At 37.3% G+C, this 27,602-nt stretch overlaps 1 protein-coding gene across 1 annotated transcript in view; it reads right to left on the bottom strand.

Annotated features, from left to right (window-relative positions):
• Positions 1-1,557: 1,557 nt before the first annotated feature.
• GYPC (glycophorin C (Gerbich blood group)) overlaps positions 1,558-27,602 on the bottom strand; it is a 31,729-nt gene continuing 5,684 nt past the window's right edge. Inside the window, exons 2-3 of the mRNA XM_032190494.1 lie at positions 6,736-6,786; positions 1,558-4,078 (exon numbers count right to left, since the gene is read on the bottom strand). Of these exons, the coding sequence (XP_032046385.1) occupies positions 3,882-4,078; positions 6,736-6,786 (248 nt within the window). The 3' untranslated portion in view covers positions 1,558-3,881. The remainder of the gene's footprint in view (positions 4,079-6,735; positions 6,787-27,602) is intronic.

Raw genomic sequence — 27,602 nt, 5'->3', positions numbered from 1 at the left:
GGAAGTGAAATTCCTTTTTTTTTTTTCTTTTTTTCTTTATTACATAAACATAAAAAAGAAAAAAAGAAAAAAAGAAAAGAAAAAAAAAACAACACATAAAAATGGCTATAGCTTTCAGTGCATGGTGGGATTCCAGAAGTTTTCACAAAGAATTAAGGAATCAGGACAAAATTCCTGCTTCAGGAATCATCATCCTGATCCCTTGTTTAGTGAATGCTGGAGGTTTATGGCATTCAATTTAACTAACCAGAGTTTGCAATACTAGTTTTAGACCCCTTTTCTGTGAAAAATGTGTCAAATGTAAACTTTGTAAATCAATCTGAGACCAGGTTGGGCAGGTATGATCAAACTTGACACTGGATGGGAAGTCTAAAGTTAAAACTTTTGTGAAAATTGGCTCTTAGCCATCAGAGACAGACATAGCATCCTCAATGATAACAAAATAAATGAATAAGCAAGTAAATGGTCAGTTGTAGGGATGCCATAGGAAGTCAAGGGGGATCTTGCTGGGAGCCTGGGTGACTGCACGTGAGAAATGAAGGCATGGTTAGGGAAATGTGGCACCAGAGAGTTGCAGGACAACTGGACCCTCAGCAAAAGAGCAGCCTGTTTCCTTACTTCTCCTATTCAGGAAGCAAATTGTTAAAATCAATTGATCATTGCTTATGAAAAGATACGGCTGCCAACCGAGACATCTTGATGTTGTACATAGTATTTGCTTTAGCACAGCATGTTGCTTGCAGAAGGATGTTTTGCTAATTATTAGTTCTAAAAGCAATAGGAAGTTTGTAATGCACTCTTTTTACAACTAAATTGAATGACTCAAGACAGCGGAGTTATTGTATGAGTAAAAAAGCAGGATGAAGTCATTAGAGTTCTGCCAGTCATTCAGATGTCATGGGCTTTCTTCATTACAAAGCAAAGTTTGTCCTGAAAAAAAAAAAAAAAAACAACATACGAATAAACAGAAAATTGCCAAAAAAAAAAATATCTATTTTCTCTGTTCAGCATGCTTGAGTCATTTCTAAACACACAAAGTCCTGGAACCCAAAAGAACACTGTAAAAAAATATAAACTAGCTGAAACTGTAGCTCATGCCAGAGTCACTGCTCTGCAAACATTCAGAGTGGTTCATTACTGATAGGGAAGCTGTTGCTGTACAGTTTGTTAGCATGGATGAATAGGGAAAGTAGGATAAAGAGATTTAATTAAGCTACTAAGAAGGGATATAGTCAAAGACTAGTAGTTGCATTCAGTTAGGGAAAGCAATGACAGAAAAGTTTGGCATTGACTGAACTGGTAAGAATTGGCTGAGTTCTGCTCAATTCATGTTGTATCACCAGAAAATCTGACTACTGTAGTTCAAATGTGTGTAGTTAACCACTGTCTCAATCCACTTCATAATTAAAATACTCAACCTTCCACCAAAAGAGACACTAATTCAGATTTTCCCATGTTGAAACAGGTATGTCACAGTTGTCTAATTAGAAGCATCAGGATCAAGTTGCAAAGAAACAAACAAACAAGCAAAAACAACAAAAAACAGAATTTCATGACTGGGCTCAAAAAAAGCTGAAAATTTATTCCTCATGATCCTCACACCTTGCTCTAAAGTCAATGTTTTTCAACAGCCAAACCTACATCAGGCAGTTCTGGGTAGATGAAAGTGTACAGAAGGTGATGAAAGGTTGGCAGTCTTTTATAGGTCCTGATAGCACTTGAAGAAAGATTTTTGGTGTTCACATGGCTTGTGTGAGAGATCCAGCGGAGCTCACGTCACCCTATTTACCCTCTCCTCAGAGGCAATACTTACATTCTTATTGAGCTGGAGGGTCAGGAATCTTCAGTTTTACAAACTCAGTCTTACAGCTAAGATTATTCAGTTTCTCCAACACTTGTCCCAGAAAAATAAAAACAGATTCCTTTTTCAAAAGCAGTAAAAAGATTAAAATAGTAATGTATCCTAGAAGAAAACAGTCATGTTTGAGCTCTGCTAGTGCTGGGTTGCATGCATGTTGTACTGAACTAGCCACAGAATAGAATGTAGCTATGCAACAGTATGTTATGAAAAAATATCTTAAGCATTTAGTAAAATTGGCAAGATTTTGATATTCTTTGGTTAAAATGCAAACACATGGAGATTCAAGATCTAAGGTATTGGTATTTTAAGAGTAATTCAAAGTCCATCTACTTCAGGTACTAAGAAAAGACTGCATTTGTGGTTGAAAAGATGAAAATATCCCCACTTGGGTCATCACAGTCTTTTCTTGCGCTGATGTCTTTTCACTATAACATTTTTGTGGCCAACATCAATAATGTATCCAGGAGCTTTCAAGCTTTGGTGTCAAGAAGTGATCACAAGTGTGTCTTGAAAGCAGTTGTAGATGATTTTATATGTGTGTGTATACATGTATATATACACATGCTTATATATAGAGATCGAAACACAGGAAAAAACATATTGAGTCGAGCAGAGCTCATCAGTTCCTTATTTTTTTTTATCTTTTATTTCTTCCCCTCTATTTTCAGTAGTCCAGGGAACCATTGCAAATGGGGATGAGCAGGTACAGAAAACAATTATCTTATTTCTGGAGCTAATTGTGGACTTCAATTAGGAAGCTGGCTTACTGGGTTACAGAAACTCATCACCACTGATTTTTAGGCAAGGAATAAAATCTTTTCATGTGAACCACTGTGACTAATCTATTTATTTATTTATATTAAAGCACTGATGGTCAGTGTAACTCTCTTATCTAGGACAATGCAAAGGATATACAGAGTCCTTACAGATGGAGACATCAATACAAGCCGGTGGCATTCAGATGAACAAACTTCTTTTTAGTGACAGTCTTACAGTTGCGTTTACAAAAGATTTATCAGTATATGCACCAGAACTGAATTCCTGTTCTTGCAGAAATCCAAAATCTTGCAAGGGGGTGTCTGAGAGTATTTTCCAATGCAAAACAAATAAATAAATAAATACTTGGGCAAAAATATCTTACTTGAAAAAAATCTAGCTGAGCTCCACTGTTTCAAAAGGCCTGCTCAAACCAAGATGCTTTACCTTTTAATACCCATCTATTCCCTGCATGCATACAGGGAACCTACCAACTAATTGGAAATATATTTGCAAGTCTACTGACTGTTATTTTCTACAGTTTAAATTCCAACATTTTGCAGTTCTCAAGCTGCCATGCAGAGCAAGTTAGAAATAAATCCTTCATTCTTACATTTTCCATGGTTTTCAACAGTTTTGTTTCTTTGAAGTCTCTTTGACTTTTATGTTTTTAAAATTCTAAAAATTCAAAAAAGAAAAGTCCCCATCTAAATTCCCAACAAACAAAGTCTCCTGTGCCAATAAAATGGCACTTTTAAGAGGAGGGGGGAGATATCTGGGCAACAAAGCTTATTTGTTCCAGCTGCCTCAGCTTTATCTAGTTTAATGTTGATTTTTTTTTTTTTTCTGTGACCATTTCAAATTCAATTTCAGGTAGTTCTGTATAATATCAGCATAGGATGCATCATTAACTCCAAGAGGATGTTTTCCATTGGCATCTGCTATTTTCACCAAATGTCAAGGCTTGACATTTGCTATCGTTATCTGCTTTTGGTGTATCACTCATACTGAGATTTTGTTTCTTCTTATCTGATATTGATTTCAACTGTGACCAGCTGTGTTGCTAATAAAATCAACAGGCAAGTATCTGGCATTTAGCTCTTCATGGGCAGAGAGAAAGAAACAACCCAGTGACAAAATAAAGAGATACTTTTCAATTAGGATGCTTGCCTGCTTCTTCATATTATCCATCTCTTAGCACTTCTGTTGATGTAGTATTTCTGATTGATTCCCTTGGGGAAGTCTCCATGGAAATCCTTGCCTCTCAGATGAAATATTCCTTTTTACTCTCATCCACAGCTTCCTGGAGAGCAGGGTCATTTTTCAAAGCAGCATCAGCACTTTCAGCAAACTCAGTTCCTTTTGCCTCATTGGTGTGGTAGGTGCCCTTATGCCTGTACATGTACCGGACCATCACAACCAATAGGCAAATGAGGACAAATACCACTGCAGCAATCACACCTAGAAGAAAGGTACCAGTTAAATGCATTGTCAGTAATAAAATACAAGCAGAATATTGCAGCCAGGCATCACAACTTCAGTTACTTGATAGGGGAAAGTCTATGTATCACAAGATATTCACATGTTATAATGGCTAGGGTCAGAACAGATTACAGATGAAACAAACCGATGAGCTGACACTGTCAAAAGCAAGATGGGGTATACACACTGCAGAAATGCAGATCAAATTCTTGCTAGCTTTCTTTCAAAATCAGTGGCTTGATTTTCTTGGATTCACTGGAACTACACAGTTCATTCCACAATGAGAAGAAATATGACAACCTAAAACAAAAACAAAGTTTCTTTCATCTTTATGGTACCATATATCCCAGGTAGTTTGCGGGAAACCTGATCCTGCCCAACTGAGTGTATTCAATTTCAGGAGGAGTAAAGGCCACTGAATATTTCTTAGGAAACATTCAACAAGTAGCAGGAGCCATGTGCCTGCAGTACTGCTTTATATTTGGGAGCTGCCATCTCATGCTGTGCTCTAGTTAAGAAAGCTGTATTGTAATGAATGTGGAAGTGACACCTAGGAGAAGGATGTTATGGGTAGAACTTCTCTGTCTCCCAGACTAAAACTAATCTAAAAAAAAACTAAAAAAAATAAAACTAGCCATGTGTTGACTGGACAAAAATTTCCATAGGCAACCTAAATGTGTGTAGGACTAAACTGTGAATGGAAGCACTCCTAGTGAAGGAAAGTAATTCTCCAGGGATGATTGTGTACTAGAAGAACACTTCGTGTCCTCTCTTCCCAGAGTTTTTCTTTTTTTCTTTTTTTTTTTTTTTTCTTTTTTCATTTTCTATGAGGAAAGGTGAAAGTCCAGAAAAAGAGGCATCACTGATAAGTCAATAGCTAAAAAACTACAAGGTCTATATCCTTCCTCTCAGATCAAATTGATCATTTAAGAATCCAAAAGATAGATAAAGTATTATGAAGCTGATTTATTGAACTTCTATGATTTTTACATTATTTATTTTTTTCTCCTTCTCTCTTTTTTTTTAAAACACTTTTTAGATACTACTTGGATGTGCTTCTAAGCTCTTTAGCTTATATAAACTAAATTATTATTATTAATATTATTATTATATATAAATTACTATAATAATAATAATAATAATAATTATAATACTATTATAAAAACAAGCTATATAAGCTTATAATTCTATATAAGTACACAATACTGAGCTGATTCTATGTTCCTGTGACTCCAGGACTAGGGGATTAAAGAAGTAAACCAAATATTAAAGAAATACACAATAAGAAGCACCAGAATAGGATAAGCCTAGGGGAAAAAAAAAAAAAAAAAGTATGTGGAGAGTGTAAGGCTGCTGTGAGGATGCAATAGGTAGGATTTCATCTGATTAACTGTAGGCATCTACAGTACAGGAGGCTCCATCTGAGTTAGTCTTCTTGGGCTTCTTCTACAATCAGTAGACCAGAGGGGCTGATTCCTGTTCTAGAAGCAAATGTCTGTGTTTGGACAGATGAATCACTCCCTGGAAAGGCCTGCTATTCTGCAGTGACAATGAAGGGTGGGTAGAGAGTGCATCTCTTCCATCCCCTGTGTTCAAGATATGTGTCAGCAGCAGGTATCTCCAAAGCTTTCGATTTATCAGCATCAGTAACCAACTTTGGATATTCTATTGACGTGAAGACGGGGGACTGAACAGAACATTGGCAATGTGAACAGAAATGATAACTCTATCTTAAAAAATATGCTTGCAATGCTATCCCACAGATTTTATGGTGCCTGATTCTGGAATGTGAAGTTATTGCTAGCAGAAATTAAACTGCCCATACAGAGAACTTTAGGTTTACAATAATATCTTAGTTGCACTGGGGGCTTCATCAGTTTTTAGGACCTCACTGGTATCCCTTGACACAAGAGGCTTTAATAGGCTTTAGAAATAGCACAATATTAATAAGCCTAGGGGACTAAGTACAAATCAATTTACCTGCTACTTGTTCATAGAAAGCTGAAATTAAAGTTACAGGAGATGGGACCTGAGGGAAATATAACAGAACCTCTCCAATTTGCACTAATGATTGGTATACCCCCTTGTGAATGGCTGAAATTAGTGCGTTAGCATGGAAATGAACAAACACAATAAAAGTAAAAAGACAGGGTTCTCTCTGTGAACATAGCTTTGTTCATTTATCCTGACAACTGTATTTAGTTTAAATGCATGAGGGAGCTTTAATGGAACACCAGGAAATGCTCTGTGGTATGTTCTGTAAGAATAAAGGGTCCATTGGTGTGAGTTAGTGTGATTCAAATCAAAGATGTCACACCAATTTTGTATTATACGATAGTCTTGGACCAGGGAATGATGAGCAATATCAGAGGTTGACTTTGCTACTGGACATTTAGATTCTTGTCTAAAAGGAAGAATGGAAAGGGGTGGTACTGCTCGATGGTTTATGCTCATTATCTCATCTCGTTATCTTGCCAATAGCCCCTCTGGGAGCAGATTTCCCACTGGCCTCATTAACTCTAATTGTGCCGCTCCTGTTGTCTTGTCAGCAAAGTAGGGGGTTTGCAAAATGCAAGAAACCAACCATCCTGCTGTTTTAATTCTAATGGTGCCGCTAAGTATGATGTGCTACTTACCTCCAATAACAGCCACATCTGCTCCAGCTGAGGAGTTCTCGATGTTTGCATCTATAAATAGATCAGAAGATACAAAAGTTAATTAAAGAAAAAAAAAAAAGGACTTGGATTACATGTAACAGCATCAACTGTTCTAGTGGTGTTGTATTATTTTAACCTCTGAAATTCAGAACTTAAACAAGATCTCTCATTAGCAAAAGACGTTTATGAAACATCTCATTAGAACTGGCTGTACTGTAATAGTTTTCTTTCACTATAACACTAGAAAAAAAAACAGTTAGCACATTATGGAAACTACCCTGGCCCTCAGGGAAACACCTACTGTTTATTATGAGCAGTTACCTGTAACATCCTCCAGTGAATGATTAAATTAAGAGTGTTCAGGTACTGTGATTACATTCAGAAAGGTAGTTTTTTGGGAAAAGAAATATTGACACCTATTTATTTTCCTGTTTATGGCTTTTAGGCTATGATCTGGATCTTGAAAATTAATTTAGCTCTATTGATTTAATTAGGATTTATTCATCTGGAATATTCTCTTTTTAATCTTAGCATTTATTTTATTTTAAACCTACATTTGGGATCAAGAAAATCCCGTTATGCATGTGGTGAAAAACAGTCCTTGCTTCGAGTAAGTCTGAATTTTGTGTTGATAAATCAAATTATTTTATTTACTGGACTATAATTCTTTAAAAATATATACATAGTTTTGCAATTTGAAAGCAAAAGAGAAGTATCTGACATGTCCTTTCAAGGTGTAAGAAGTTGGTCTAAAAGGTTGTAAGGTGCTCAAAGAGCAGTTAGAATTTGAATTGTATTTTGATTATTTAATTATTGAACTTACAAAAAATATTCAAAACAACTAATGAATAGGCAGTGTTTTGGAGTGAAGAAGAAAAAAAATCCTAAAAACCAGTGAGTATTTTTCTCTCCTTATTATTTGAAAAGTATTTTATTTTTTGAAAATTTATTTTTGAAAAATAGTAATTTTGAAAATTTTGAAAAATTTATAATATTTTTTATTTTATTGAAAGTAAATTCACATAGATGAGTATTTCTTTGTTAGCTTCTCTGTAGATGATCCAGGTACAAATCTCATCTTATTTTCAGCTCTTTATCTCATGTCATTGGTATCATCTCATGTACTCTTGAATTATGTGGGTGTCTGAGAAGGTGATAAATTCCTGTGGTTTGTCCATGCTAGTTTTATGACAGGACACTCTTATTTTATTTTAGTTTTTAATTATTGTATCGTTTCTGCAATTCTAAATGCTTTTGTTGTCCTAACAAAGCAACTAGTTTTATGTGAGCACTCTCTCTCCCTCTTTCTCTCTCCTCTCTTTCTTCCAATTGGTAAATACAGCAGGTAGCAAAGTTTTCTTGAAAATGTAAAAATGTTAATTCCAAATCCTTCTAATAAGCTCGATAGTAGTACTGATATAAATGGTTGATATCTGTCTCTTTGGCTAAATGTGTGATAGCCAATACAAGGGTAAGATAGTATCAGAAGCTTTCTCCTTACTCATGACTGGTCTCATATCAGATTGTAATGTACTGAGGAGAGCTGAGAGTCAAAGAATCCCTCTCTTCCCAGTCATGGGACTTTTTTTTTTTTTTTTTTTTTTTTTTTTTTCTGGAAAGAGAAAGGCCTTTCCTCTCCTCCCACAGATGTCCTTTCCACATTTTCTTCCAGATGGAAAGATTGAGCATGCCTTGTGTAATTTAAATTCTCTAATTATGTCTATATCCATTCAAAACCCATGTGCCTCAGAAGAGATTAATTGTTTCAAGGTCAAACTGCTCTGTATTTCATAATATACCAAATATGTACTGCATGCTAAAAAACAAGCTCCTCTACAGAAATGAAATACTTAAAGGTGTGAATTCTAAAGTGCTTCCCTAACCTCATGACTTGTTTCCAAACATTAATTCCTGATCAAATCATGATTCATTTAATTATAAAAAGGTAGGTGAGTAACTGCCAGTTCTTTTCTGTTCTTTCCATGTGTCTCTCAGATTCAGATAACAAACAGGTGCCTTATCTCTGGTAGTTGCCACCAAAGTGCTTTTTGAAAATGGATTACAATATCATCACTTTGCAAAAAAGTTTTCATTGCAATACTGTACTTTCTAAGTTTTCACAAGAGTGATGGCCCCATCCTGAGCTATCACGTAGTTGGCACTGATCTGTTAAGCTGACAATGTCCTTGCCGTTCAGCAAACAGCTAGCACTGTGATGAGGCTTCAGTCACCACAGTTCTCATTTTACTGAAAGGATGAGAGTCCTACTTTTCCTTTGTGTTTCCATTTTTTTACCAGGCCAGAATAGCCTCACTGTCCTCTCAGCTGGCTTTTGTTGACTTTTGCTGCATCCTTTAGAGTGTCTGGACACTGCAGCCAACGGCCTGAATTTTCCAGGGTCTTCTCCCCAGAACAGTTATGGAGCAAGGATGATGGAGGAGAGAGAGAGACCCTCAGTGCCTGTCTTGCAGTTCTTGAGATTTTACTTTGTCCAAAAATAGCAAAGTGATACATAGCAATATAATAATATTTCTAGGTGGGGGGAAGGTATCAGTGTCATTCAAGACTGAAATGGTATCACCCTTCACAAAACACGACTAAGGAAAATGCAAGGCATGTGCTCATCAAATGAGGCCATCTTCCCAGAGTAAGGGTGAGACAACAGACACCATCCGGACAGGAACATGCTTGGCCAAGAATCTCAGCATGTTCTTTTTGAACTTCCGCTTGGCCTGCAAGGGAAATAAATTGCAATGCCGTAGGACTGGATCTTCAGTTCCCTAAGCAGAAAAGATATAGAACATACAGAATTTTTAGCTGAGCAAATGTTGTTAGCTGGAGCCCTCTTATACCTTCTTTATTCTGCTCTTCTTAACATGCAGAGCACTCAAATGTCTGTACTTCAGTAACTGCTGTTGCATCTGTTTTGGTTATTTGCCTTCGTTTCAAGGACATCTTTTGTGTTATCTATTGCTAAACTGCCCCCACAAAACTTCCTCTTACTGTTATACTGGCCCTTGTCCATAGCTACAATCTGGTCCCGAATGTGTTTAGACAGTGTTGTTATTTAGTGCCATTGGTTACCATGAGACACAGAAAGCAACGAGCCTGGGAAAACTTGTTTTTCATAAAACTCTTGGCCATCAAAATGGGTTAGCTAAATCAAGAATAAAACATACAAATCAAATTGTCTGTTGTTGGAAAGTATGTTTCTAAAAGCCAGAATGAAGGGAAAGAAATGCCTTTGTGCCATGACCTGAAATTCATCAAATTCCAGTTCTGTCCATAAACTTACAGATAAGGATTTTTGCAATAGAATGACAATTGCTACCTGTCTCATTCTTATCTATCAAATCATGCCAAGAATACAGCAGCCTCTGAAAGCCTTGGGAATGTTTCTGACTGTAATACTGCAAGTAGATCTCTGGCTTAGCACTTCAAAGGTGAAAAGCCAGTATAAGTAGCTTTCATGTTAACGTAGCCAGTGATGATTTTTCCTGCTAAATTTGTCAGTAAATCTGTTAAACTTTCTCCTCCAGGTGTGATTTATTTATTTATTTATTTATTTATTTTTTACAGTAAAACTTCAATTTTGTTAATTTTGATAGTTTTTCTATTTTAAACTGCTTCTACTTCACTTTGGATGAGGATCACTTGTTTCAAGAAGGCAGGTCCAGCAGTGAGAATGTTTGAGGTTCAGCTCTCTCCTTATTTTGCTATACGTTTCTCCTGGCAGTTGTGACAGTTTCCTTTGTTCTTTAAATTCCAAATCTGAGTCACTAAAAGCTATAAGTCACTCCCTGCTTAAAATTATGATCATCCCCTTAAAATAATACAATTTTTTCTCCCTTTCTTTCATGCTTGAGATGCATTAAAGTCTTACTTTCTAGATCTTTTCCACAGTACCAAAGACCAAATACACTCTGTGGATGAAAAGTGAAATTTTGGCATAATTTTGTGACATCAGGAAACAAGACTTTAAAGGAAACACAAAGTGTTAGGACAACCCAGATATATCACAGGATCACAGAATGATTACATTTGAAAAGGACCTCTAGAGGCCATCTGGTCCAACCCCCTGCTCAAGCAGGGCCACCCAGAGCTGGTTGGCCAGGACCACATCTAGAAGGCTTCTGGAGTTCTTCAAGAAGGAGACTCCACCACCTCTCTGGGCAGCCCGTGCCAGTGCTTAGCCACCCGCACAGCACAGAAGTGCCTCCTGGTGTTCAGATGGAGCCTCCTGTGTGCCAGTTTGTGCCCGTTGCCTCTTGTCCTGGCACTGGGCATAACTGAAAAGAGCCTGGTTCTATCTTCTTTGCCCCCTCCCTTCAGGTATTCATAAAGATGCAAGACCTATCAGTAAGCTACTTTAGAAGTATAACTATGTGAAGAGATACAAACTAAACAGGACATTTTGCTTACATGGTGAGAGGAAGGGGCATATTTGTTCCTGAAATATGTAGGTATTCTCTCCCACCCAGCGTAGAAAGCATGGATTTTAGATCATGTTTTATATTTACTTTATATATATGAAGTATATGTATATATAAAATATTAAAATTATATAAAATAATACAATGTATAATTATATTATTATTATTATTATTATTATTATTATTATTATATGCTTTATATGTTTATTTAATATCACCTTATATTTCAGGTATTGTTTTTACCTGCTAATGGAGCTTCCAGAATAATAAAAAAAAAATCCAGTGCTTGCAGCCTTAGTGGTTTTTCAGTCAGCATTATAGTTAGCAATTTAAATGCCTACCTGTTTGCTTATTATGGATTTGCACAAGGAAAAGGCATGAAAAGAAAATTGTATTTGCTAAGGGATCAACTTTTGGAATATTTGACAAGGAAAACATGGAGATCATCCTACAGGATAACTCTAGTCTACTAGTACTATATCTTTGCTGTGCAATTCAGAAGGGCAACCTGATGGAATGACATATACCTTACCTCAGACTTCTCAGTGTCTCTTTCATTTCCTAAGATAAAACTCCAAATTAAAGTTGGACAAGTGTTTACTGCTAAACGGCATTGAATATATAAAGAAAAGCATGAGCTTACAGGGATTCATCTTCATGAATCCCCTGCAGCTGTGAGAGATACTGCAGTTTTGGAGTGGGTTAGTCAAGCAGAATAACTATACAGATATCTATGTGTGATAAGCAGCTTTTGCACTACAATTTACAAGGCCACTTGACACCAGTCAGGCAGCACTACTTCTGCCTTTCCAGATTTTCCTGCCCACAGGCTTGTGCTTCTGATTCACAGAAACCTAAGCCAACCCTTATCATGATGCTCCATTGCTGTCTGCTTATGGTTATTACACTCAGGTAGGTCTCTAAGTGCTTTTCTTAGGTAACCCATTTGCTCTCCTGATGTGCCTGTTTGTTGCATAAGAAACACTTAATTCATTCAACCCACTTAAATGATGCATAGTGATGAATCGTGCAGTGCTTTCCTTCTTAGGTATGCAGACTAGAAAACATGCTGTAAGATTTCCTTTTTAATTGGCTCATCTAACCTCTGTAAAAAACAAACAAACAAAACAAGCACACTCCTGCTGGTAGGACTTTTACAAGTGAAGAACAACCCAACCTGAGTTTGGTGTCCACAGATATGCTTTGCAGATACTGACTAGAGGTCAAGAGATGTGTAAGTAGTCTGTAGGCTGAAATGTGCCTTGAGAATTCAACTTTTAATTGTTTTGTCTTAAATATTAGTATGATCCATCTATGGACTTCCGGTAAACAAGGGGTATGTTCAAACTGACTAAGATCCAGTTCATGATTCAAGCCAGATATGAACATAGTGCAGAAAAGGATTTTCCCTCTTTATTGATTGATCTTTCACGCATCATAGATTTGAAAGTGAATTTTAAGTGTAACTTGAGGCTAATGAAAGACACTTTACTCAGCAATACCTATAAGGAGTCTAGTAAATTGTCCTTTCGCTTTATTTTAAAAAATCTTAATTTTGAAGGTTGACTGCCTTTTCATGTAAAGATTTTGAGTGGGGGTTCAAAAACATTCATCACTGATCCAGTTGCTTCCACTGAAGGTGGGTGGTAGTAAGGTGCCTTATTGGGTTCATTAAAATGTTGTAAACTTTTAAATCTATAGAGACCACTAGGAAGCTTATGTTATTGTTAAAAAATTTTAACATAATTTCTGCAGTTTTAATTTTTAAATAAAATAAAACTTTATTTCCTTTCACTTCTCCCTTCTCAGGGGCTCTTTTTGTTCGTTGTATGCTCTTGTACAGTTAGCACTCCTCTTGACTGTAAAAACAGATCTTAATGTGTCTCTATTGTCATCACTGATGCAAGACTTCTTACCACACATTTAGCGTTGAAGAACTAATGAAGTCTTAACTTCTCCATTGTTTATGCAACTGTGGTGTGTCCTCCTTGCCCTTTGGTTTATGTTTGTGCCTTGCCAACACATTGCATTCATGAGAAAATCATTAATCTATTAACCTTAGCATACTGATTTAATTTACAAGCTGTAGTTAGAACTGGTTCACTACAGCTGCATATGTAAAAATGAGTTGAACAAACTCCTGAAAACTTAATGTTAAAAATAAGTTAATTGTTCAGTTTGCTCTCTGGCCTGTGTTATGGTATCAGATGCATAACACTAAGGCCTCTCTGGATTTAAAAAAAAAAAAAAAAAAGTTATTACATATTTTAATATTTGCACTAAATGTGTAATACCCAGGAAGAACTGGCATCTCTTATCCAAAAGGGTCATCAGCCTGAACCCATCAATTTGACACGTTCTGCTGAAAAAGCCATCACCATCTCCCATTAGATAATGAAACACATCAAGGCTGTTCTTTCAAAATTAAGGAACAGATTCTCATCTGTCAATCTGGACAAGAGACAGAATAATTTGGCTGCCATTTATATACTAAATTATTATAATGACAATAATGGTAAGATACAACAGTCGCATGATCTTTTGCGTAAGTAAATGGACTGTGCTCCATGTGTAAAGTAAATCATGCAGATTAAAAATATCTACAAAATAAAAATGCACTCGGCCCAATCCCCTTGCTATCCCAGATAGTAAATACTTTGTCATTCATTTTGAGAAGAAAAAATCTAGTCTCTTTCAATTAAAATCATGGTCTGTTCAAGAGTTTTCAAGCTGTATAATACAGTAAGCATAAATGGCATATTACATTAATTAGATTTAATTTAATTAGATTAGGATTGCCACATAACTTTAATAGTTCAGATCTGATTTTGGTATACAGCGTCATCAAATTATTTTGTACCTTTCTAGAATAAATAAATAAAACATTTTTTTCCCCTGTGTTTCAGGGAGTATCAGTATATATTTCAGGGAGAATGGCATCATCCACATTTCTCCTTCATTTGTTAAACTGAATTGCACTTGATATTTGGAGAAAATCAGAGATGGAGAGATACACTAAAAGTCAGTTTGTCAAAAAATAGTGGTATGATATACCTTAATGATAAGAGGAGGAAAGGAGAAAGTGTTAATGACATTTAGGAAAAAAAAATCTTAAAACTGAACAGATACTCTATATTTTGAAGAAAAAAAAAAAAAAAAAAAAACAAAACTAAAATATAAGAAAGAGAAGAAAATGGTTAAAAGAGCTACATTATCTAAACAAACCATAGACTTTTTTTTTAGTTATATCAAACTTTTCTATTTATTCCCGTAAGAGAACTTGAAAGAAAACTTCCTTTCTGTTTAAACAAAATATATATATCTGTACCTGTGTGTGTATATATATATATATATATATATGCATATATAAATATATACACATACATAGTTTTATTTTTGCTTACTAGAAGTATTTTTTTCTCATTTGCTTGGGCTGCCTGAATATCAACCACTTATTCTGATGTCATTTAGGCACAGTATATCCACTAAGAGAATTTAAATGACAGTATCCCCTTCAGAAGGGGCAGATTTAAATTCACATTTTTCCTCCATAACAAAGTTGGCTCACACTCCAAATGTACATTTTGCTGGGGAAGATAAATTGATCTAGTATTGCTACATTAAAGAAGCAGTGACAAATGAGATATGAATCAAACCAGAAGCTACAGTTCATGAATAGGCAGTCTTCCTGCATGTATGCTTACTTCTTCCACCATCCCACTCCACATCGGAACAGAAAACTACTTTTTTTTTTTTTTTTTGTCAATAGAGAAGCTTTTGAAAGAAACACTAAATATCCAGAGAATCTGCCAAATAATTTCTGCCTGACTGTCCTCCACAGTCAACAACTTCAAGCTCTAGTCATTTTTGCTGACTCAAAATGAGAACAAAACAGCCATTTGCTCATGCACTGAGATCAAAGCAATGCAAATTGATGAACTATTGATTAACAATTAAGAATTGATTAAAGCAAAGCAATTGATTTTTTTTGAAAATTTTTCAAATGATCACAGGTAATCAAAGTAGCTGAGGATGGATATGGTGAATAGCCATCTCAAAATCTGTAACAGATACTTAACCTCTAATTCTTGAGAAACAACTCATGAAAAGGCATACGTCACTGATTTAAACTTTACATGTTAGAAGCATATGCATAAAAATTTCAGCTGGAACCTTTCAGTGGAAAGAGTTCTTGGAGGAGGTGATGTATTGACAATTCCTTCACTTGTGTAATTGGTTATATGATATAGTAAAACAATTCAACCTCTGAAGTGCTTGTAATTATTTACCAAGATGTGCTTTTAATGTGTACCTGCATGGTCTACCAGCCTCAATCTTGACTCTGGGGACTTTTTATGATGTCATCAGAGGACAAGGGGATCTATGTATTTTTAAATGTTGTTGAGCTTGATTTTATAACCTTAACGACTCCGTAGGATTAGGTTTTAGTTTACATTTGAAACACACCCTTTTTCTGGATGTGTTATGATTCAAAACAAACATTAGCCAAAATTAGTCCCCCTAACTAAGACAGACCAAGCTGTTTGTTTGGTATGTTAAGTATTTCCACCAAATATGTTTGGCAGCATTTTTTTGCTGATTTTCTCTGTGAAATGTAGGTGTTCCTGTTGTATGTCTGATTATCTGTCCTTACAGACTTTAGAAGTTTTGACTCCATTATTCAGCTCCAATGGATTTTAAAGGAAGAGCAGGCACTTTTGCCTCAATTTTCCTGGACACTGCAGGTTAGAGAAAAAAGGGAGACCAGATTAGGCCAGCAGTGAAGGAGAGGCAGTAAGAATTCCATAATTTTAAGCTCAATTTGCAGCAACTGGTTGTCCAGTCACCACATGCTTTCCAATGGTTGTGCATGTAGGTAAATACGAGCTGCAGCAATGTCCTCTCCCTTCCCCTGCAGAACTGCTGTGGAAGGGAGCCAGTGTATGTCAGTGGTGGGATTTAGGGACATAAATCCAAAAGCAAAAGTGTCTCAGTGGTTCTGCTGCTGGCGAAAAGCTTGTTTTAATGAACATGAACATGAGAGGAAAGGAATGTGACCATTAGTTTATTAAAGCTGCTAAATGTCTGTTTCTAGTTTTGAGATTAAAAGATTTGACCTTGTACTTAAATTACAGGTGATGTGACCTAGAAATCACCTGGAAGCTGGTGAAAGCCTGCAGTCATGTACAAAGATATTATCCTGACAATTCAAAGGATTTAGTGCCCAGCTACTATCCTTAGAAAAGTATAATAATTTTCCAAACATGGGCAGGTTTCTTCCTTTATGTCTCATTCTCACCACCAATATTTTGTAGCTAAGCAGTTCTACAGGTGATAATTCTTGAAAACAGGAGATGGCTGTGCTCTGTTCCCCTGCTTATTTCATATGAATTGTATTCAGCTACATCCAGCCTCTACACCAATGCTTGCCTAAGGTGCTTGTCTACCAAGCATTGCAAGTAGAAATGTCAGGATGTTTAGCATATGCTCTTTAGGGACACAGAGATCTTTCCTGGAACACTGATGAGGTTAATATTATTAGTAGAGATATCTGTAGTGGAAACAATCTTTGAAATGCTTTAAATATTGAACAAATTAAACAAAAGATAAGAATAAATAAGACACCTTAGAAACTTGCAAGGCAAATATAGCTCAGGGTAACAACACTTCTCATATTCCAAGGATTCTGCAATGAACATGCAGATTTCTTTTGCCTATCTGCTGCAATAAAAAAGACAAAGCCTGCTTTGTTATCTGAAAAGCATTTATGTATCAGTCCAATCTGTCTGAATTGAGTTGAGCAATTTTAACAAAAATTCTTTAGCATCTATCATTCATCTGAGGAATTCTAGACAGATTGTGCAATAATTGTTGGGAGAAAAAAAAAAAAAAAGAAAGAAAAAAGTCTCTCTTGTCCATTGTTTTTGGACAGTTGTCTGGCTTTATTTGGCAAATAGAATATTGAACACATTAACAGAGCTGAGCATTAAAAAAAAAAAAAAAAACAAACACCAACAACCTGCATTGAAACCATATACTGAATATTTTTCAGTGAGGGACTTACTCTGTTTTGAGATTCGTTAGCAATTAATTAATAATGTTTCTCTCTCCTAATGAAGAATGAACAGTCAGTACCATGTAGGTGGAGAGATAATAACTAGCCTGATGAGATGTTTGGCCACTAGAAAAGAGCCTACATAATCTATACTATATCTGAAGGTGCTGCAGGAAGGACACCCCTTCTTGCAGGGAAATCCATTCAGCTCCTGCAGAAGTGTGATGAATACTGGGGGAGGGAGTGGGAACTTCCATTCTTATCAGCCAAGAAGCCAATTTACCCAACTTAAGCCAACTACTAGCATAGATTAGAGGCCTAGGTTTCTGGAGACTATAATTAGGGAAAATAAATCCCAACCATTACTGTTAGCATTGCTCAGCCATCCCTTTCCTAACCTGTGCTGGGGGCTTAGCCTTTCTAAAAGGTAGTCAGAGCCTTTGACGTGCACTGATAAGCAGTGCTAGATCTCTCCAACAGGTGCTTAAATAGTGCCTTACATGTCTGCATTAGGCCTACTAAGTGTAGTCATATTTTCAGAAGCAACCTTATCCTGATGGTTGGAGTTTGATGATCTTTACAGTCCATTCCAACCAGAGCCATTCCATGATCTTGCCAAAATTTGTTGCTAATATATTCCTACATAGAGAAGAACATTCTTTAGTTTATTCTCCTAGTAAGGAGCCATTTTTGTGTTACTGCTCACTTGAATGGCTCTCTGTAGACAAATGTTGACTTTCATACAACTTGGAGGACCATAATCATCTCTGAGGCTTCTGCTTCTCTTTCAAATCTGGTTGACACTGGTTAGTAGATCCAAAAGTTCTTGATGTGAAGTGACAGATGGATGAACAGATGATTAACCAGACAGTTAGACAGCAGGAACATATAAGACTCATTTCATTAGGAAACTGGACTGAAAACAGAAATGGTAGTGGGTGGAAGTAATGGGATGATATTCATATTTTGGTCACCAATTTAAAAAATCGACTTTTTTTTTTTTTTTTTTTTTTTAATGATTCAAAGAATGTCTTTAGTGGTTTGAACAACAAAGGAAAAGCCAAAGGGACAGTACTGATATTTATTTATTTTTTTTCCAGCTCCTTTTTTTGGTCATAATGCCTCATTTTTATATAGTTTGGACTATATTTTAAACTTCTAAAGCCAGATTAAGCTTGGATACTTCTGGCAATTTCAGTGGAGGATTAATGTGTGTCATTAAGCAAAGAAATATGGTCTGGTACTTTTCAATAGCAACAAATGCTTGCTAAGGCACTTCTCTGATCAACATGTTTTTGGCTTACTGCAAAGTCTTTGGGCTGTTCCTTTCCTAAATGTATGATATACACATGCAGGAAAGCTGAGAGTGAATTGTTGTGATTTGAGCTGGCTGCTTACATTCCAGCTGAAAAGGGCATTCTTGCTCCTAACCCTTTTCCATTCAAGCTGATCCAACAGAAAACTGGCCCAATGGAAAAAATAAAAAAATAAAAAATATAAAAAGGTGGCAGGGGGTATTTACTTATTGGTAAAATGATCAAAGTCACTACCATGTGGTCTGACTATTGGTTGCTCTGTTAACAAGGAGGGGTGTGCTAGGTGCAGACAGAAAGGGCAAAAGGCAGAAGTGCTCTTTCAGGCAGGTGAGGAACATTATATATCTGCACTCAGAACAAACAGGTTTCCCCAAAGGCGAAGCACAAAGGTAAAAAAGAGCTGGATACAACAAGATAATTCCTTGCTAGATTGCTCTTAAAAGAACTGAAAACTTATTTTTTTCACAGCCAAGTGATTCCTTTGAAATATAGTGGCCGTAGAAGGCCTTGGCAAAAGTTGAGGGCATGGTATTGTCAGTGTAAGAATACATAGGAATGTACTAAGAAGTAAGGGACCTCTCAGCTGTAAAAATAGGGACCCTCAGGCAGAGCTCTGACCCTGCCCCTCCCTCCCTGCCTTCCTGGAGGGATGTTGCTTTGCCATAGCTTAATCAGCAGCAACCACACTCTGCAGCTGCACAGCAGCAGTCATTACGGTCCCATTTACACTTGTGGCAAAGCAGGGCATTGTTCCAACGCACAGTGAAATACAAAGTGGTACATATGCAAGGTGGGATTCATAAAAACACTCTCTGTTAAGCTGCTTCTGCTCACTTTGAAGTTGGTGGCAGATCTCTCACACTTTCCAACTGCACTGTTGAGCCGGTGGTAAAAGCTTTTAAAAAATCAATTTTATGAATATTAGAAACATGGCTTAAACAAGGGTCCAGTGTTAAGATCACCAGATACAGCCTCTGCCCATCCTCTCTGTTTTATCAATTCCCAGATTTATTCACCAGTTGATTCTAACAGGCTGAAAATATCTGCCTTCTTGAACAATCATGAAAGAGCTTGATAATTTATCAAAGCTCTTTTATAACATCCCCAAACTATTTACCATTGCCTCCAAAGAAGTGTGCTTTGGAATAGTATCAGAAGGTCAAGTTATCCCACTGAAACACCTATTAGTATAAAGAAGGGTAAAAAAAAAAAAAAAAAAAACAAAAAAAAACCAGCACAGCCCTGGAAAGTATGAAGTCATAAGTAGAGTTCAGCCAGAGCAGGCTCCCATTAAACTTTGTTTAAGAGCCAAGTTCCACCCTAAGATATGTGTGAGCTGCAGTTTATTTCAGGGAGAGCTGCACTCTACTCCATGTCAGGGCAAGGCTTGGACACAAGTATGTATCTGTTATGAATCAGTGAAGAGCCCATATCCCTTTTGCATTTTTTGGTTCCCTCTGCATAGATAGAACAGAAATTTGAAAGAAGTGGATATAACAGCCTCTAATATCACAGGACTTGTTGATTTTAATTCCCTCCTACCCAAGACCTAAATGACTATGTTCTAAATCCACTAAGTTACTCTCATGATACTTGGTAGCCTTTCCTTGTGCCACTCATGCTGTACATGCTGTATAAATAAGGAACATACACAGCAGTCTGGCTGTAGCTCCTTAAAGCTTTCCACTGAACATTTTCACATGGCAGATAGGAAGGAGCTCTACTGAATGACGAGGGAAGCAGAAGTGGCAAAAACTCCCTGCCCTCATCCTCTTATGCTTGCAAACAGAGGCTAAGCATGATGGCAACCCTTTTGCTGTGCTGAGTTGCATGGATAACTTCAGGCAATATCCTTTTGCATTTCTGGGGCTGGCTTCTGCTACACAACTGGCTGTTACAAGGGATGAGAGGATAAAGTCACATGCATTTCTGTGTGGCTCCTGGAGGCACTGTGGTTACCTGCAGGAGCCAGGTGGAGGGATGCCTTGCTCCCTGACACAAACTGTGCCTTCAGCAATGCTGAGTTCCCAAGGTTGAATTCCTTCAATTACAAGGTAAAAGAGCTCATTCAAGAAGAGGGAAGAGGGGGAAATAAGGCCCAATCCTGCCAAACGCTGAGCAGGTGGTTAAAGTAATTCAAGTGAGAAACTCTGGTAAATGCAAAGGCTTTTATAACACGACACCCCTTTAAACACTAAAATATTAACTCTTTCTCAAGAATTTCCTATTCTTCAGCCCCCCAGATGGTTGTCCTGTCTTTTTATTCTCCATTAGGTGTCTGATGCTGGCTGAAACAAGACCATCAGCGCACTGCTGTTACAGCACTTCCATGCAGAGCTCAGCAAGCATTTAAGTCCTGGTTAGGGGAGAAAGCTCAGTGCCATCAGGATCAAAACAATCTTGGTAATCACTTTCTTTTTTTTCTTTTTTCTGGATACCGTACCAGATGGGAAGAGGTGTCAGTATCCCCATCTCATCTCTGGGATGAATTGTTACCAAATCCCACTAACTAGAAGATGGTCTGGAAATATCCCAGAAAGAATGGGAAAGACAGAGATGTGTGTCCTGGGAGTCTGGAGAAATTATATGGCCCTCAGCCACATCTGTTTTGCCATGACTTTGCACCTACGAAGGGACTTTATTTTGCATTTCTTGCTACATCTCCCCCCACCCAGGATTATGTCCAGTATGGGAGAGAAGAAGTACAAATCCTTTTAGGGATATGGATGCATTTGCCCACAGATAGCAAGCTGCTACCTTAATATGCCACACAGTACTAGATGTTCCAGTTTCTCATCCAGTGAGGAAAATACACCCCTCTCCTCAGGAAGAAATCACAGATGCAGTTTTTAATCACAAGACATTTACTTCCCCCCCCCCCCCCCCCAGTGACTGCTGCAATTTCATATCTGACAAAAATAGTCAGCCAGGCCTCCAAAGGGAATAGCTTGTTTTTCCCCTTCTGGTCACCTCCAGCAGCTGCTGGACTGTGTAAAGGCCTGGGGTGGGCTGCTAAGCATTTGAAAGGGAGGGAGATCTACCCACTGCTTGGGTACTTAGGTCACTTAAGAACAGAACAGTGAAAGCCAATGGTCCCCTCTGCTCTGCTGCTGGCCCCTGGAGAAAACAGGACACAGGATATGCTTCCTGCCTGGGGAAGGCTCGCAGTAACTGGGAGAGAAGCCATGACCTTTTCCTTGAAGGAAGTATAAGTCATGAAGGGGGGAAGAGCTGGCTGTTATAGGCTGCATCTTGTCTTAAAACTGTCATGTGGTTCTACCTCCACTTGCTTTCTCCCCCAGTGTTTAAAGCTGATCTTAACTTATATAGGAATGACACTTAAAACAGTTTCATCCATCTCTGCCACCACATTGTTGCTCTAGTCAGTCATGAACCTTCTGACAAGAGTCAGATACAATTGAAATTAAAGGTTTCATTCATCCCATCTGAAGGCAATCAGCACAGGTAATCCAAGAGAAGGGCTTGGCTCATGCTGTATTTCTAGCTCAAATTTATGTCCCCAGGATGAAGAAATTAAGCATCTCACACAGAATGTGGGAGGAGGAAGAGTCTTTGTCTTATATTAACAAATTCCAGAAAGGGAAATCTTTTACCAAGAAGCAATAGCAAAGGTCAGAGAAATAAAAAGCATTTATCTCCCCAGTCACATCCTGCCGGCCAAAAGTAGGAGGGGTGATTTACTCCTCTGTGGTACAAGGAGTCCCTTTTGGATCATTAATCCCGATGGAGAATGAACTCAGGAGCCATATACGTATTTTCTTAATTTGCAAGAAACTTGAATCGGCAGGAAGGATTCTTCTTTTGGAACATACTCAATAGGTTTATTTCTGTTTGCTACTCCCTGTCTTCACGGCTGATTCTCACAACAGCTCTAGTTACCACTGATAAATCATTTAGCCTTCATTAAAATTTGTGGTGATAGTAGATGAGGCTGCTTGGAACTAAATTAAGACATTTGAAGCATAGTAATACTAAAAAGTGAATATCTTAAATCAGTAAATTCTCATCCAAGCTTCAATGAAATCAATATGAGCAATCTCAAATTCCAGAGCACAATTATCTCAATGCCATTGACTTCAGCAAAGCAATGCTAACTTACAGTGAGTAGGGTGTTTCCTGAGAACATCTGTACAAACCTGAAAGAAGCAGAAATTGTCAAATATTTGCTTACATGCCAGGACTTCAGGTGATGAAGCTGTATGTTTGCAGCACGAGCTGATCAGAGAACATAAACCAAAAGTTATGGTAAGAGAGAGGACAGATCTGGGGGACACCTCTTGTTATGATTTTTATATTTCTTTATTGGTAATAAAAAGAAAAATAGTCTAATTTTACCTCCCTTTGACTCTCTGAAACCACCTTAAATATTTCTACAATGATTCAGTTGCTAAGTGAGGAACATTAGAGACTGGTTATCTCTGTTCACAATACACAGACATTTAAAAATTGCCACTAGCCTGTAATGGATGGCATTTTATACTTTTTACCTTGGAAAAACTTACTTGCAAAAAAAGTAAGGTAGTAGACAACTACAGTGTTGTATTCCAGTCTCCCAAGCAACACTCCCTCTGTGCACAGATTTGCAAGTTCTGCATAAATTTGGTAAATCCATATCCTTATTGCTGTAAATAACTTACAAGATCACAAATGTGGCTGAAATAGAAAATCCAAAGCTGGCTGGTGTCCTTGGATTTTATGCTCCCCTATGTGTGTGTGTGTGCATGCATCATCCCTTATTTTTGCTCTTTGTCACATAATGTGTCGCAAACTTAGGCTTTGACAAGTTGAAAAGTATGAAGATTAGAACAATCATGTTTACATGTGTTACCACCTGCTACTTCATTTCTTCCATGGTGTTTGAATGTTCAGGCACAAGGCTTTGAAACAATGCACCTTGAACGCACTTAAAAACTCTGCAGGATTTCCAGTTTGCTTTGATCTCCACAGTCTAGAGACTATCTCAGAGAATATAAATGAATATATTTAGGGGAAAATTATTTTCAAGGAGAAAATCCTAGAGTTCTTCCAGCTTGATATGCTTTGCAAGTTGATGTCATACCTAAGGTTGTTTTTTTGTGTTTTATCTTTAGGTTTCAGGAAGTCTCCTGGCATCTCTGTCCAGAATGAGATACATGATGACGTAACTTGGGAAGACGGATGTATTTAGCTCTCCTCATCATGAGCACAAAAGTGGCAAACAATTTTATGGTGACTTTTGTTTAGAAAGGAAATGGAAGAAGAGGTGAATTCAGTCCTGAGGAATTTACAGACTAAACAAAGCAAAATAAAAAGAGATTATGTAGGGGAGCTATGCAGGAGAGAAGATTGTTTTTATCAAGAAGGAGTAGGAAGGATGTGAAAGGAAAGATGGTAAAAGCTTGTTGTTAATATGACTAGGAAGGAAACATTGATTGGAGAGCTGGAAACAAGGAAAGACTTGGCTAGCCCAGGCTATGAGCAAACTAGCTTCTTTCTGAGGGCTTTACAAATCTGTCCTTCCCATCTCTCACTACATGAAGTTACCATGTATGACTGCCTTTTGGAAATGACTTGGGCTTAAGCTTACTTCAAATTCTCCTAGATGGGCAAGTGAATTGTATGGGAGTGGTGTCTGAAGGCTGGATCCATCCAGCTCAAGGGAATGTGTTATAGAAGGTGATTTTCCTTTTTTTTAGGAATAATGCAAAGCCCGGACGCTAACCACTGCTTGAGTTCTAAACATGGAGGAAAACCCACCTCTCACTGGGAACTGGAAAAAGGCATCAAAGGCAATCAAGAAGGTTTCATGAGAATTTGTCTCTTTCGATTAGGTGGTCACAGCCTGCACAGGAAGAGTCAACAAAGCACCCTTTTTCTCCCTGACCTGCTATTCTTCTCAGCCATGCAGGTGTTAGCATAAGCCATTTTTCTACTCTTTAGAGAAGCCACTTGTTTCCATGACTGGCAAAGGAATGGGATGAGTAAGAGAAAAAGTGGCCAGGTACGCAGAGCATAATGAGTTTTGAAAAAGGTTTTGAAATTTTTGAAAAGGTTTTGAAAAAGAACAAGAAAACCATGGGTTCTCCTTTTCACAAAGCAAAGGGGAAGCTGGAACGGAAGCATGGCTCTGAAGGCTGTTTTGTTCCCTTGTCTGCTCTGCTCAACGCCTCATGCAGGGTTTTCTGTAGAGATGCAGACTAATCCTGTGTATATCCCCCTGTTTCCACCAATAGCTTAACTGACATTAGGAACTGGTTGTAAAGGCTTCTTAAAAAAAAAAATAATAATAAAAAAAAAATGATCCAAATGAGTTCAGGAAAGGGAAAATTGGATTTGTGTGCATCAGAGACTCAAAAAGTCAAAATCCGCTGACATAATTATGGAAATTCAAGGGAGACAGACAATAATAAACTCTCCCAATCGTGGGATCCAGGATGTAAACAACATATATCCCAGGTTTGAAATAAAAATGCCTATGTCATGACAGGAAAGATCTGGAGAGGGGGAGGTGTTTCATAGCAATCTGTGAAGATGAGAGCAAAGAGAAACCAATGGAGAAGAGAGATGGAGAAGGAAGACAGGGCAACTCCCAAAGGAAACATGCTTCAGCCCACTGACAAGAGAAGATTTATGTCTTCCTTTCCTGTGCTATTCTTCCTTCCCACTGCCAGAAATGTCCTTGACAGAAGCGAGAAAATGGTGTTTAACAACCGAGACCTCCATGACTGTCCTTTGCTGAGATATGAGCACTTACTAGTGAGCTGAGAAAGGGATAGGCATGAAGTACTAGGAGGTGCAGAGGATATCTGAACTAGATGATCTGAGTGGGCAGATATAAGAGAAGGGTAATAATCAGAAAATAGTCCACTCTCTGAGAGCATCTTTGCATCAAGGTACTTCAAGAATTTAATTTTTTGCTCCCTGTGTTGGACAGAAGAGGGACTGCGTTCATGACACTTGAATGAACCATCATATAATTAGAAGAACAACCTGTGCTAGCTCATGAGATCTGAGGGCTTCCTTAAAGTTTCAAGAAATAACAATATCTACTGAAAATGTGATTTCATAATAAAACGGTAAATTTCTAGCCCTAATATGTATGAAGAAAACATTTAAAATCAAATTCAACATTATACCCATGTAGATCTCAGAAGATAGAAATAAAATATAAAAATACAGAGTATCATTTTAGTTACTTCAGAATTTTGGAAAAGTTGCATAAGTTTCCTGAATTCTTGGATGACAACATTTTTAAGCTAACTTCACAATCCACTACAAATATATTTTTTCTCTCTGCTCATGTACATGTAACCCTTTAATTTCTCTGGTTACATGATTTCTGAACTATTTGCATTACCTAAGGATTATTTGGTTTAGCTAAAGCTGGTAATCAGCAGCTGCTTTTTCATCCCCTATTAAGTGATTGAAATTTTTGAAATATCCAAACAACAGATGAGAAGGACCTTGCTTACAGATTAATATGATTTTTTTATTTTTTATTTTTTTTCAGAAAATAAGCTTATTCTTGTTGCATAGAGAGAAAGTTGTTTATGCAGAGGCATCAAGTTAATCTGCAGTAACAATTCTGTGAAGGCTATTCCAGTATAAATTTATTTTTCACAATTTGAGGTTGCTACAGAATTACAGAATTCAACTGGTTTTTGATTCTGTTTCCAAAGGAGGGTAGCTATTCTGTAAAGAATTAGTTTTATTTCACCATGAATATGCTAAAACTTTTTTTTTTTTTTTCCCTAGAAAATTTTCCTAGAGATGCAACTAGGCAATTCTCCCAGCACAAAGAATCTTCCTTCTCATTTCTTAAATCATTATCTTTGATTATGGAGACATGGATCCTGCAATAGCATCCAAGATGGTTTCAGGCACATGTTATGCTGCTTTAAGTCCAAATACAGAATGATTCAGTTTCTTTACCCTTGTGAGCTGACTGGTTGTGGCCGTATATACAGTCAGCAGAGAGGCACCTGAATCTTGTGTCTGCAAGAGAATATGGATGCTTCACTGATGTTTTACTATATCATATGAAAAGGATATTTTGTAATATTTCCAACTTCTTATATATAGTCTCAACCTCTTTCTTGCTTTCTTTCTTGTTGTTGAGTTTATGCCTCTGCTAAGCCTTCAAAAATCTGGTCATTTTTCTGCTACTTCTGAAGGTATCTATCATATAAAAAAGGAAAGATGAGCTTGTGGGTGTTGGTTTGTGAACAGAGATGCAGCCAGGGAAATAAAACTCTCCATAACCAGAAGTCTGACTAGTGAAAAAGCGTATAAATACAGAAAAGAGGTGTCTATACTTATCTCTATATAAGTATACATACAGATATAAACTATATAATATATATACATGCACAATGCATATTGTGTGTACGTAAAGAATTCTAATCCACTTCACAGGTTTGCTGTTGCTAAAATAATGTCTCTTTCCAAATCTAAACACTACACATATGTAAAGACTTAATATTTGTTTCTGCTGTGTTATAACCTTGTCACATATGCTCTTTGTAACGTGGACCACCTCATCAAATTAGACATTTTAAACATGCAGTCCCCAGTAAAACAGGCATTTATCACTCACAATAACATGGAGCTGTCACAGGGTGTGTTCAAAGGCCCCCCTGCAACTTACTGATAAAAAGCTTAACTCCATTTCAGGGCTTATCTGAAGAAGAAAGAGGTAGACCCTCATGAAATAACTGGAATTTCTTTCAAAGATGAAAAAGAGAGGGAAAGGGAAGGGAAAAAAATCACTTTAAAACTTAAATGCAGCAGAACAAGTTTAACCCGTTGAGATTTTCAGTGAAGTTTTCTGCTTCATCAGGAAGAACCCTGTGGTGAAACATATGTCAGAAGAGAAACAGATATGAGAAACTGGTCTCCTTTGCAGATGAGAAGATTAATTAAGAGGAAAATCACTTAGCCAGATGTCTCATTGGTGAAACTACACGTGCAAGGTACATCTGCAATAAGGGAGCAACAGAGCACAGGCAGCACGTTGTATTTCTGTGCTAACATTGGAGAGAG

This window comes from Aythya fuligula, chromosome 6, assembly GCF_009819795.1.
Source record: "Aythya fuligula isolate bAytFul2 chromosome 6, bAytFul2.pri, whole genome shotgun sequence".
Classification (NCBI taxonomy): Eukaryota; Metazoa; Chordata; class Aves; order Anseriformes; family Anatidae; genus Aythya; species Aythya fuligula.
Note: the sequence above shows the minus strand (reverse complement) of the source record. Positions and strands in the feature narration are given on the sequence as shown.